The sequence below is a fragment of the Leiobunum rupestre genome, chromosome 7 (genome assembly GCF_980474605.1).
Source record: "Leiobunum rupestre chromosome 7, qqLeiRupe1.1.hap1, whole genome shotgun sequence".
NCBI classification, from domain to species: Eukaryota; Metazoa; Arthropoda; class Arachnida; order Opiliones; family Sclerosomatidae; genus Leiobunum; species Leiobunum rupestre.
This window is the reverse complement of record NC_143390.1, coordinates 54,868,667-54,881,558: the sequence shown is the minus strand read 5'-3', so window position 1 is coordinate 54,881,558 and position 12,892 is coordinate 54,868,667. Positions and strand designations below refer to the sequence as shown.

Genomic DNA, 12,892 nt, shown 5'->3' with positions numbered 1-12,892 from the left:
AAAACATTTTTCGTTGCCACGGCAAAACCGTTACCCATTGAATAAATTCCCTTGTAACGGATTCAGTCACCAGATGGCGACTGAGCCGTTATCAAATCTTGCGCCCTATTATTATTTTTAGTTTCGCCGCCAGGGCGACTCACGGCGCTTGGTGGCCAATATAAAGGCGACTTCACCAAGTGCCGTGCCCTGGCTGGTTAGTTTTGTCCAACTCGACAGACTGTTCGTTTCCATTTTGTTTATCCCCAAAAAAGAAAGAGGGAGTATAGAAAGAGACAATGTCTAATGAAGGTCTAAATTTTATTGTAAGTTGTTAATTAATTTCCTAAGAGGGAACAATAAATCTTGTTCTTATTTATTTTTACCGTGTCTTGATTTCTTATTATTAAGCCTTGCCTCTAATGATCCCATATTGTAACCGTAACCGACTTAACGTGATTCATCTTAAATAAGATACGTTAATTCGAACTGGGAACGGTTACACTGGCACCCGAACTGGGGCTAGAGGTGTCTTGAAGGTAATTAATAAGAAGTTATCAAGAATTGATATAATGTCGGTACAAGATTTCATCGCGGGGCTCGCGGCCGCCCTAACCCAACACCAAGGCCCGCCGAAGCCGCCGCACGACTTGAAATATTCCGGCACCGCTGAAGAAAACGCGGCTGAGTTCCTTTTATCGTTTAACGAGTATCGAAAATATAAGACATTATCGGACAACGCCGTAATAAACATGTTGCCCTTAGTATTAAAGGACCGCGCTCTGTCGTGGTTTAGACAAACGATAACACCTCTTACTGAAAATTATAACGTGACATGGGATTATTTCCAACGCGCCTTTCGATCATATTTTTTTCCTCCTGAACAAGAGGAGGACACGTTGATGACAATTTTACAATCGGTCCAGGGAGATCGCGAGACCGTTACTGAATTCTTCAATCGTATAATAAGCTTAAATCAACGGTTAGCGACTCCACAACCCGAGCAATCACTAATTGCTGTGTTAAAACGAAACGTTCAACCCCAAATCCGTTTACAAATTGCGCTAGTAGAATTCACGCAGTTAAATGTCCTCCAGGCAAAATGTGTCACCGTGGAGAACGCGATAAGGGCTGTTGAAGAAAACGCCATGAATTTGAAACCCAAACATGATAGGACACAGGCGACTACTGCCACCGATACGGGCAACGTCCCTCTACAAAGGCGAAATGCCACGGCACCAGTCAGTACATCCCACCCATCGAGGGGCTATTTTTCCTCAACGTCAAATCAACCCAGAGAATTTAGAGCAAATACTCAGCGCCAATCACCAATAACCCCCGGACGAAACACGTCGCAAAATACGCGTTGCTATAATTGCCGAGGTTACGGACATATTTCGCGCAATTGCCCGAGAAAAAATAAGTCAAACTACGGCGGGGACCGCGACGGGGGAAGCCGCGCTCCCGGCGAGTCAAGAGGCATATTTCCCCGAAACAATTAGCTATTTTGAAACGAAAAGCGGTAGGCCCTCCTGTGGCGATAGAGGTTGATTTTGTTCATGGGTCGTTTAACACTCGTCTTGACACTGGGGCTGACGCTTCTTTTGTCAATCTCGACCAGTGGCGACGGATCCAAGAACAAACCTCTGCGACTGTTGCCATTCCTACCCAGGACGAACTCGAGTGCATAATGCTTGGGGATGGACGCTATACCTTTTCGAGGGGTTCCACTCAATTGTCCTTTAGTATAAAGGGCAAGGTTTTTGAGCAGGAATTTTACATAGTGCCCTCCCTGTTATGCGATTTCATCCTGGGACGAGATTTTCTACAACGGGTATCGGCTGTGTTAGATTTTCAGACAAATACTTGTCGACTTGGAAATCTAACGATTCCGTTTATAGAGGGCGCCCTTAGGAAGGAAGTCGCGCCGCTAATATTTCATACGATTGATAACGCCGTTAATGCGACATCATTAACGCCCAAAAAACGTCGCGAGTTACGAAGTCTGCTTCGACAATACCCCGAAGTATTTTCGGAAAAGGAAGGAAGAACCAGCCTTGTTTACCATGAAATACGTACTGGAGACGCGCTGCCCGTTAGTTGCCGCCCGTATAGAGTTAGTAATGAAAAGCGACGAATAATTGAAGAGCATGTAAAACAGATGCTAAAGGACGGCATTATTCGTCCGTCGATCAGTCCTTGGGCCTCTCCAGTCGTATTGGTTCATCAAAAGGGAAACAAGGTTCGTTTTTGCGTTGACTATCGCCGACTGAACAAACACACGCAAAAGGACCCTTATCCTCTACCACATATTGACGAAATGTTGCGCAATATGAAATCGGCCAAATACATAACCGCTTTAGACCTACGGTCTGGTTATTGGCAAATTGAGTTACACCCCGACAGTACCGCGAAAACGGCATTCGTTACCGACTCCGGTAAATACCAGTTCGAAGTAATGCCGTTTGGTGTCTCGGGAGGTCCATCAACGTTCCAACGTCTAGTTGATGAACTTTTCCGAGACGGCATGTATTTCGACGTTTGCGTATATTTGGACGATATATTGATAGTATCCGACTCCTGGAATTCCCATTTAGAATCACTTGATTACACATTGAATCAATTGAAGGGAGCCGGACTTACATTAAAGGCCGAGAAATGTAATTTCGCTCGGGGAGAAGCGGTTGTCTTAGGTCATATCATAAACGAGACCGGCATTCATATCGACAAGTCCAAATTTACAGCCATCGCGGAATTTCCCGCTCCGCGAAATCTAAAAGAAGTCCAACGGTTTTTAGGCCTGACTGGATGGCATTCAAAATTTATAAAAAATTATTCCCAGCTTGCTGAGCCCTTACACCGTTTAAAGCGAAAGGGAACTCCTTTCACTTGGGGGGCTGAACAGCAGTGCTCCTTCGAGGCCTTGCGAGAAGCGATTTATCGGGCTGGGCCGTTATCTACCTATAGGTCGAATATTGCTTGTATTCTTACTACGGATTCAAGCGACCTAGGCCTCGGCTCGATGCTCTCGCAAGTCCAAGATGGAGTTGAAGTACCCTTGGCATACGCCAGCCGCCTTCTTAGCGCGGCGGAACAAAAGTATACCACGACAGAAAAGGAATGCTTAGCCATCCTGTGGGCTGTGAAAAAATTCCGGCCATATTTAGAAAATCTTCCCTTCACCGTGGTTACGGACCATAAGTCCCTAACTTGGTTATATAACGTCAGTGATCCGAACGCTCGTCTTGTACGATGGGCGATGTACCTTCAAACCTTTCAATTCAAGGTGCAGTACAAGAAAGGGGTCGAGAACGTGGTAGCGGACGCTCTCTCTCGCGCCCCGGTAACCTTATGCGCCATGGAACTTCGTTCCGGAACCGAATCCGATAGCGAAGCAGTCGTCCTTCCGCCGGCCCCGCATGCAATGTTTAATGCCTTCACGCTTGACGACATCCGTACAGCTCAATTGGATGACGCTGAAACTCGCGATGTCATCGATCGTCCTGATTCTTCGAACGAGGGATCGCGATACGAGATCCATAACGGTATCCTTTATCGAAGGGCTTGGGGTACTCTTCCGAGGAAGATTTACCTCCCGGAACGATTCCGTCGCGAGGCAATAAGGTTGCTGCACGACCACCCGACAGCCGCCCATCGTGGTCGTGACAAGACGATCGCGAGGATCCGATACCGTTATTTCTGGCCCACTCTAGTGAAGGATGTGACGAACTACGTTCGGCAATGTCTGGTATGCCAACAATATAAAAGTCGTAACAGAAAAACGCCCGGTCTGATGACGTCCACGGAACCGGTTGCGCCATTTGATACGGTCGGGGTCGACATAATGGGGCCCCTTCCGCTCAGTGTCAAACGCAACCGATTTCTCATCGTAATTGTGGATTATTTCACAAAATACGTTGAAATGGTTCCGGTCAAAAGAATCACGGCCGACATCTGTTGCGACGCGTTTAGACGGTTTATATTGCGCTGGGGTTCTCCTTGTCACATCTTCAGTGATCAAGGCCGACAATTTACTTCGACATTGTGGAAGGACACATGTAAACTACTAAAGGTTCATTGTAAAATGACTAGTGGTTACCATCCACAGAGCAATATCGTGGAACGTCTTAATCGTGTCATTGGGGAAATGGTGTCGATGTACGTGGGTAACGAGCACCGCCATTGGGACGAGTCGCTCGAGTTTTTGCAATTTGCAATTAACTCGGCTCCCCAGGACTCTACCCGTCGATCACCATTTTACCTGAACATGGGACGCGAGCCACGATTGCCCTGGACCGTGGATGACGATGTCCCTCCATCTCTCACTGATGTCGCTGATCGCACCCAAGCCATCCAGACACTTCACGACGAACTGGAACGATCTAAACTCATGATGCAACGCGCCCAAGAGCATCAAAAGAAATATTACGACAGGCGCAGAGAAGATGTTGAACTGTCCGTAGGCACTCTGGTCTGGATTGAGACACACGACCTCTCTCAGGGCGCGGCCTTCCATGCCGCGAAGCTTAGCCCAAAATGGGAAGGACCGTTCAGGATAATCCGAGTGAGGAGTCCACTCGTCTACGAGTTGGAGGATGCCATCACTCACGAAAAACGAGGACTAAAACATATTAGTCAGTTGAAATTGTACTGGTGTCACAGTAATCCTCGACTCAGCAACGATGTGGAAGCCCCGATGTCCACCAGTGACCCTTCAACCTCACGCATCCAGACCACCCACCAGGACAAGCCTTCTCAAAGGGAGCCAGAGTCGTCTGATGAACACCACTCCGACGCAGACAACGACGAGGAACCGACGGACGTTCCTGATCCACCAAGACCGGAGCATGACGGATCGACCGCCGCTCCGGAAGATGAGGAAACTGAAAATGATCCCCAAGGCGATAACTCACGAACCGAGGCGGTGGTTGGATCCATTGACAAAAATGATCCGCTTCAACTACCGTTTCGCCTCGGTTGGATCCGCGAGTTGTGTCATCGCACGAAGGTTCGTCCGAAGGGACCAAACCTCGACGTGTATTATTATTCGCCCCTGCACCCACGCTGTACCCTTCGTTCGAACCCTGACGTTCGTCGCTATCTGCAACAAAACAAAATTACCAATCTGTCTCCGGCCAATTTTTCATTTGAGAGAACGGCTATCTCCCAACCACCTTGGGAGAGAGTGCGGAGGGCTGGTGAGAAACTGAATTAATTGTTATAACCTTCTTTCAGGGATTCTGCCAGACGCACGAATTTCTGGCGTATCGTCCCGTCGTCGAGGACGATGCCATCTCCGAGATCATACCGGTTTATATTGACTTGTCCCTCCCAGTGGACCTCATAACGTCGACACTGGCGATCTCCTTAGGGTACACTTACCCGTTTGCCGAATCACCCAAAGACCAACTGTCAGCGCTACACGCCAGAAGCCCCAACGTACCGGAAAACATGGTGCTCGGCAGAATCAACCAACTGATCATAGAACACCATGAAATACGCCAAACCCTCTCCTCAGTTCTCGTACTGCACGACCATCGACCTCTTCTCATGCTAGGTCCTCTGACCTTACGACTGCTACGTTTACAATATTGTCCCTGCACCTTGTGCATTGAAGCAAATGGTGGCTTACGCCGTTATAACACTATGGCTTCCGAATGTCATCGCCAACCCTTCTTGCACTGGCTACCCAGTCATTTGGGGGTAGTGCCAATACCCCGGGACAACGTACCATTGACCAACGAAGAATGGACAACCTATGTCCCCCATATCGGTGTATCAACTCCACCCAGATCTCTCGCAATTACCAGCGACAACCAACTAATTCCAGCCAACAGCACACAGCGAGTGCGAATGAATACACGACCCACCGTCATCGACTCCTTGAGGCAATCCCTGAAACGACTTCGCCCTTCATCCGACTCTGACGAGAGGGCGCCAGACTCTCCGGGTGACCACGCAAAAGGTCTCACCGATCATGTACTCCTGGACGACGTTATCACCCTCACCGATGACGACGACGAGCTACTTCGGATGTGTGAGACATTACTATCCTCAGGAGCCATGAATGAACAATTCAGCTCGGACAGCTCCGAATCGGACGGCACCCTCACGAGCTACTTGCTGCAAGTCCCCTCCTTCAATAGCGCCCAACGAAACATTCCAGAATCGGAGGGCAACCCTCATGCATTCGCCGAGCCGCCCCCAGATGTGTTTCACCCCCATACCTCAACCTCTTCCACATCGACAACCAGTGCTTCCACGACGCAGATAGACGGTCCCACCGGCTCCTCAACCAAGGCTCAACCTGAGGACGAGACTCCGAGAGATCTATCGAAATGCAGGTGCCGTCGGTGTTGGAAGCTGGGGCACCTCGTAAAGCAATGTCCCAAAAGGCAGCGACGATCCTCAACTGCGAAATAGTCGCACATAAACCCTGATGTTTTCATAGTTCTAATTATGTTCCTGTTCTATATAATTGATGTAAAATTCCTCATTCCTTCACGTTGATGTCTCTTTTTCTTTTGGTGGGAGGATGTAACGGATTCAGTCACCAGATGGCGACTGAGCCGTTATCAAATCTTGCGCCCTATTATTATTTTTAGTTTCGCCGCCAGGGCGACTCACGGCGCTTGGTGGCCAATATAAAGGCGACTTCACCAAGTGCCGTGCCCTGGCTGGTTAGTTTTGTCCAACTCGACAGACTGTTCGTTTCCATTTTGTTTATCCCCAAAAAAGAAAGAGGGAGTATAGAAAGAGACAATGTCTAATGAAGGTCTAAATTTTATTGTAAGTTGTTAATTAATTTCCTAAGAGGGAACAATAAATCTTGTTCTTATTTATTTTTACCGTGTCTTGATTTCTTATTATTAAGCCTTGCCTCTAATGATCCCATATTGTAACCGTAACCGACTTAACGTGATTCATCTTAAATAAGATACGTTAATTCGAACTGGGAACGGTTACACCCTTAAGAATTTTTCAAGTTACATGAAGGTCTACCAATCCCCCGAGTTTGAACGAAATCGGTGTGTAACACCTCGGGTCGTCTCCTTGTGAGTGGAGGGATTTGAAATGGGAAAAACATCCAAATTATAGGATTTTATAGGACTTTTTGGGGGTTTGGCTAAAAATATAGGATGTTACAGCCGATACTAATTTTCGCATGCCAACTCTTTTTGCAAACTTTACGCAAGTTATGATATTTTCAGAAATAGCCAATAGTTTGCAAATCAAATACTAATTTGCGCAAGATTTTTGCAAAATTTTATCAGATATTGATAATTTCAATTTGAAGAAGGAGGAGAAAAACTAGTTATATTTTTTACTACGCTTTGTCATAAACATGACGTCATGGACTATTTGGGGCTTGGCCAACTTGTTTTTGGCGCACATGGTTTTTAGTTCCACATCGAGATATATATATCGAAGTGGGACTATTGCTATGGACGGAATGTCGTTAAGTGTTGTTTGTTGTAGTTTGTTGTTTGTTGTTTGTTGTGTGTTGTTTGTTGTTTGTTTGGTGTGGAAACCAACAACACGGCAGATGGAGCTGCGAAAAAGAATTTATTAATATAATTTAAATTACCGCCGGCGCCGGGACTCGAACGCAGATGGCTGCTGCCCGCGTAATCTCCAAGAGCCGAAGATTTTACCCACTATGCTACGCCGTCCTATGCGTGAGAATAGCTTAAACTTTTACTATAGAACACTTTTTGTTTCGTTCCCGCCCAATAGGGGGGCGCATTACTTCCATGGGGGGGGGGAGCGGAACGAAATTTTGCGTTTACTCAATAGCGGTACAAGTAGATTGTTAACTAGTAGTGCCCGTAAAGGCGGGAGAGATAGATCCGTTAGACATTGCAGCAGAGAGCATATAATATTATATGATCTCTGATTGCAGAGAGGTCTACCTCGTAGCTGTCGCAAAGGTCAGAAGTAAAAAATAAGTGTGCACTTTCTTATCGAAACCGTGTATGGCCAGAAGTAATAAATAAGTGTGGCACTTTCTTATCGAAACCGTGTATGGCCAGAAATAATAAATAAGTGGGGCACTTTCTTATCGAAACCGTATATGGTCAGAAGTAATTAATAAGTGTGGCACTTTCTTATTAAAGGGAGAATGACCGAAAAAAAACAGTGGGTCTCATTCGATAGAACTCTTTGACGCGCACGCAGTGCCGTTAATTTCCGCCCCCTCTGACCAACCCCCGTAAAGGGAGAGTTACCGAAAAAAAAAGTTGATTTCATGAGGGTGGGCGGTGGCCACTCTTTAACAATGGATGGTGAATTTTATATCAAACAATAGGAAATCAAATGGGCTCAACAGCTTTTTTATTAGTTTGCCCACCCGGGTCAGCTGATGGTGGGCGGCATCCACTCTTTAACTTAGGGTGGCAATTTATTTATCAAACGATAATAAGCGTTTGTATTAGTTTGCCTAACTATGTCTACTAAGGGTGTATAGGTTTGTCCACTCTAATACACTGATGTGGAACTAATATTACGGCCTGGGCCGACTTGTTTGTCTTATGTTCTTGTTCACTCACTCTCCTGCTTAGTGCGATAGCATACAGTTAATGTTTATACTACTAATAAAGTAATTATGTTGTTCAAATGAAAGTTGAATGCTTTATTGTAATCAATAAGCTGAATTTCCCCTGCACAATTCTTTTTACCTCAGATATCATAGTTTTCAAAAATATACTATTTTGCGCAAGGTTTTTGCAAACTTTTCATCGATATTGATATTTTCAATCCTAATTACCACAGATATCATAGTTTGCAAAAATATACTATTTTGAGCAGATGTATTAAAATGTGTATAAAAATATTTAAAGCCTACAGTGATTTTTCTTGAATTTCATGAAAATAGGGTTCTTTAGGGACCTTGAAGAAAATGAAGGACTTCTGGGTATTTTAGGGAACTGGTGGGAGCCCTGCCTTTAAGATAAATAAGGACAACTAGGTATTCTAGGGACCTGTACGTGGAAGCTTTGATACTGATATGATAGAGACACGTAAATACTAGTACTTACCGAGTAAAACGAACACATCAATCAACTGATTTGGTAAATCAGCATTAAGTTGCTGAAAAAAATATTTATACTCAAATAAGTGAAACTTGTAGGTCCCAATATGCACAATTGCACATATACAAAAAAAAATCAAATTAATAGATTTAAAGAAACATTTCTAACAAATTGCTATTGGTTCAAAAAGCTACGTCATTTTTGAGCTAATATTTTTTTTCTAAACGTAACTATCTTATAACTAATTTAAAGAATCTCATATGATTTTCAACAGATCATATATGAGTATACTTACAATAATTTCCGAAAAAATACTGATAACTGTCTCTTGCTTAAGATTCCCGTTAATACATTGCCAACAAAGTTCATAGAACAGTCTTTTAACATCTCCTAAGAAAATTAATATTTTAGATTTAAAAATGAGCGAGAGTGCAGGGTATATATTACAGCTTTTGTAAAAATTCAAAATTCAAAAACTCTTTGAATAAATAACCAAAATTCATAAATAGGCATCTGACATTTGAAAATCTTGAAATAAATTTTGCAAAGATAAAAAGATAGGGTTTACTTAAGTAAGGATGATTATTGGCATATCTTTAAAAAGATTTAAAATTATCCACTTGTCCTGTGTTCGGTGCTAGAGCATCGGTAGATTCATAGAAAAACTTTCTTTTAAACACCAAGTGATTTTTTCAGAGTAAATTCATAGGATGGGAAATTCTGGGGTCTGATTTGGATACTTACTCCAGATAATAAAATAACTTGCTTTTTACTATTGACTGTTTAAGCTTGGTAATAAATGCACAAACAATTCACACAACAGGGCAGCGTTTATTCGCGTAATATTATTAAAGAATTTTATTTAAGAACAGTACCTATTATCTGTCAAACATTAACCTTGTGATTATACATATGGTTAACTTTTTCTAGCCTTCTAAAGGTTCAGGGTTGGCAAGAGCCAGCCAGACTGGATTAAACCACCCTGGTTTAAGCCAGATTTAACCACCAAATAAAATCCATAGTTAAAACCACTTTTTTTATAAAAAAAATTGAGAAATTAATTAGAAACATTGACAAAACTTAACCTTCACTTTTGGTCGCAAGTAATGAGAGCTAACATATAAGCAATTAGGGTATCTTAAAATTAATTTTACGCGTGAAAATACGCTGCCATGTTAGGGTATAAAAGCGATTAAATAAGTCTCCTATTTTGAAATCGGGCAATTTGAGCAATGAGGGCTTGATATAAGCAATTTGATCATTTTTTATTAATGGCTTTAACGGGGTTAAACCACTGGTTACAGCCTGATTTAACCATACTGGATTTTTCAATTTTTAAAAAATCCGGTTTTTTGCCAACCCTGTAAAGGTTTCGTAATTAATGCTTTACCCACAATTGTAAAGCATCCTACAAGCAGTATAGTTTCTATTTCTACTCTTACCTTTTTTATGGTGTGAATTTGATTTATGAGCTTGTGTAACAAATTTCAAAAGTCTTGTTCTAAAAAAGTAAAAGAATATAATTGTTAATAGAGTAGTATCAACTCGTAGCTTTGGCCATGGCCGCCATTTTAGGCGGGTTTTTTGTTCTATAGGAAAAAGCATGGGTGACGTTGCGTGATGTAGCACTGACACTACTCTATATATAAACTTAGAATGAGCTGGTAAACATTTATTCTACTAGTCTCCAATTTAAAATGCCTAGGTCCATTTAATTGATTTTAAGTAAACGCGTAAATTTTCACATCAATAAAACACATAATTTGCCGCAAATGATTATTTCATTGTTTAACTTGATTTTTTTAATTATAAAAATTTCTAATTTTCATTGAATTTTATATTAATTTTGGTTGCGCCTGATAGACCTTGTCACGTAGATGCCGAGGGTAATTTTTATTTTGGCCGCAAATGATTATATAATTTTTTAATGTAATTTAAAATTTCAAATTTTTGGGCATTTTCACGTGTTTCGTTGTAATTATTTCCATCGTGTGTTCGCCGACACCACAGTTTCGGTGTCCTAATGAATTCCACGTGATATTCCCTTTTTTATAAAATCAATTACAGTTTTTGTTCATTTCCTCTGTGTTTTGTATTTTTGGGCCACAAAGTGATATTCCCGTACTTTATCAAACCTATTACAGTTTTTGTTCATTTTCTAGGTGTTTGCTATTTTTGGGCCACTTTTTTTCTGGTTGAGATTAAAAGTATATACTTGATGCGTAAGGCTTGGTACTGTCCTGTAGGTCGCGTTAAAGATGGCCCATTGCTTTTTTTAGTATGGGGTTGGGGAGGTGCTGCGCGCCCCCAGCGCTTGAGCAAAGTGAGTGCGCAGCGCCGTCAGGCGCCAATACAGGGAATCTCAAAGTGCATCAGGCGCCAATACGGGAAGTTTAGTATTAGAAAAACGTTACTAAACTCCTAAAATGACGCCTTTTTTAAAAGTTAAGTTGATTAAAAAATTATCATTTGCGTCCGCAAAAAAAAAAGTTTAGTAATCTACGCGTCAAGTGCTACATTCTCTGCCACAAAAAATACAAAAACACGGTAATTCCCTAAAATTAAGTTAATTAATTAAATTATCATTTGCGGCCCAAAAAAAAATAGTTTCGTAATCTACGCGTCAAGTGCTACATTCTCCAATAAAAAAAAATACAAAAACATGGTAATTCCCTAAAATTACTAAATTTTTAAAATTAAGTTAATTAATTTAATTATCATTTGCGGCCCAAAAAAAATAGTTTCGTAATCTACGCGTCAAGTGCTACATTCTCCACCAAAAAAAAAACGAAATTACATGAGGCCGCTGTAGTGCAATTTTGCCCAATAGTTTTTATCTAAATGATTGTATTTAGATAAGTAGATGAAACATTTGCTACATAGTGGGTTGTTACACTAGAAATTAATAACAGAATGAAAACACCAGACCCGGGAATTAACCCTTTTGGTCAATGCAGGATTATTATATTAACTAATGGCTCAGAACAGACAATATAGCATATGTAAAAGTTGTGTATTGCTATGGTATGGTTTCCCACTACGCAAATGTTTCAGTGAAAAGTGCATCTCAAATCCACACCAGTGTATAAGTAACCGTAAACCACTGAACACAGGTCCCTTGAAGGAAACAAATAGAGCCCAAACCAATGATATTTCCCATGGATTATTTACATTTTGAGGAAGTTTGGTCCACAGTTTAGATCTTTTCTATGGGGGCATTTGAAATCAAGATTTTTATATCCCATGAAATTTCTATTTGACTCTAGTCTCCAGAAATTGCACAAAACACTGCAAGGTTCAAAACCCACTACCGCAAAATTGTGGAGTATATTTTTGTAATAAACCAGCTTTAGAAAGTTCCACTATCCTAGACGAAGACTACAGCTAAAGAGAGTCAGTACTGATCTTCACTAAGCCTTTGTAAAAGAACCAATTTTGAGCTGACTTTAGCAATCAAACTATCTAAACGAAAAAACTCAAATTAATGCTTACACTTCATTTTTTCCAGGCTTCTCGAGATTTTTACAAATATCATTGGTAATTAATTTGAATGCCATTTAAATCCAAAATTCTTCTTTGTCCGGAATGATTTTTTTCGAAACCGGAGAGCAGAGCACAACACAGCGACGGTACTGCCAGAAATTTAAAAAATATTACCGACTTCGAAATGCTTTTAGCTTTCCACCCATTTTTTTCTTTGAAGCATAGAAATTAAGAGAAGTGCTATGGTGGCAACACATGACAAGAGTCAGATCTTGGCTGCGTTCAACAACTCTAAAATAGCTCAGCGCTGATCTCAACGGTCAGCGGTTTTTTGTTGAACGGGTTTTTTGACTTCCGGTTTTGACGTCACGTTGATCATCGGAGACTCAGCGGAAACA

General features: G+C 42.0%; 1 protein-coding gene across 2 annotated transcripts in view; it reads right to left on the bottom strand.

Annotated features, from left to right (window-relative positions):
* Positions 1–12,654, bottom strand: part of tho2 (THO complex subunit 2-like protein) — a 59,157-nt gene extending 46,503 nt beyond the window's left edge. For both annotated transcript variants that reach the window (XR_016472334.1, XM_090154371.1), the window contains exons 1-4: positions 12,504–12,654; positions 10,454–10,512; positions 9,307–9,401; positions 9,018–9,069 (exon numbers count right to left, since the gene is read on the bottom strand). Coding sequence is in view for 1 of the 2 variants with exons in the window: in XM_090154371.1 (XP_090010497.1) it covers positions 9,018–9,069; positions 9,307–9,401; positions 10,454–10,512; positions 12,504–12,568 (271 nt within the window). In the remaining variant the exon portion in view is untranslated. The remainder of the gene's footprint in view (positions 1–9,017; positions 9,070–9,306; positions 9,402–10,453; positions 10,513–12,503) is intronic.
* Between the last annotated feature and the right edge of the window lie 238 nt (positions 12,655–12,892).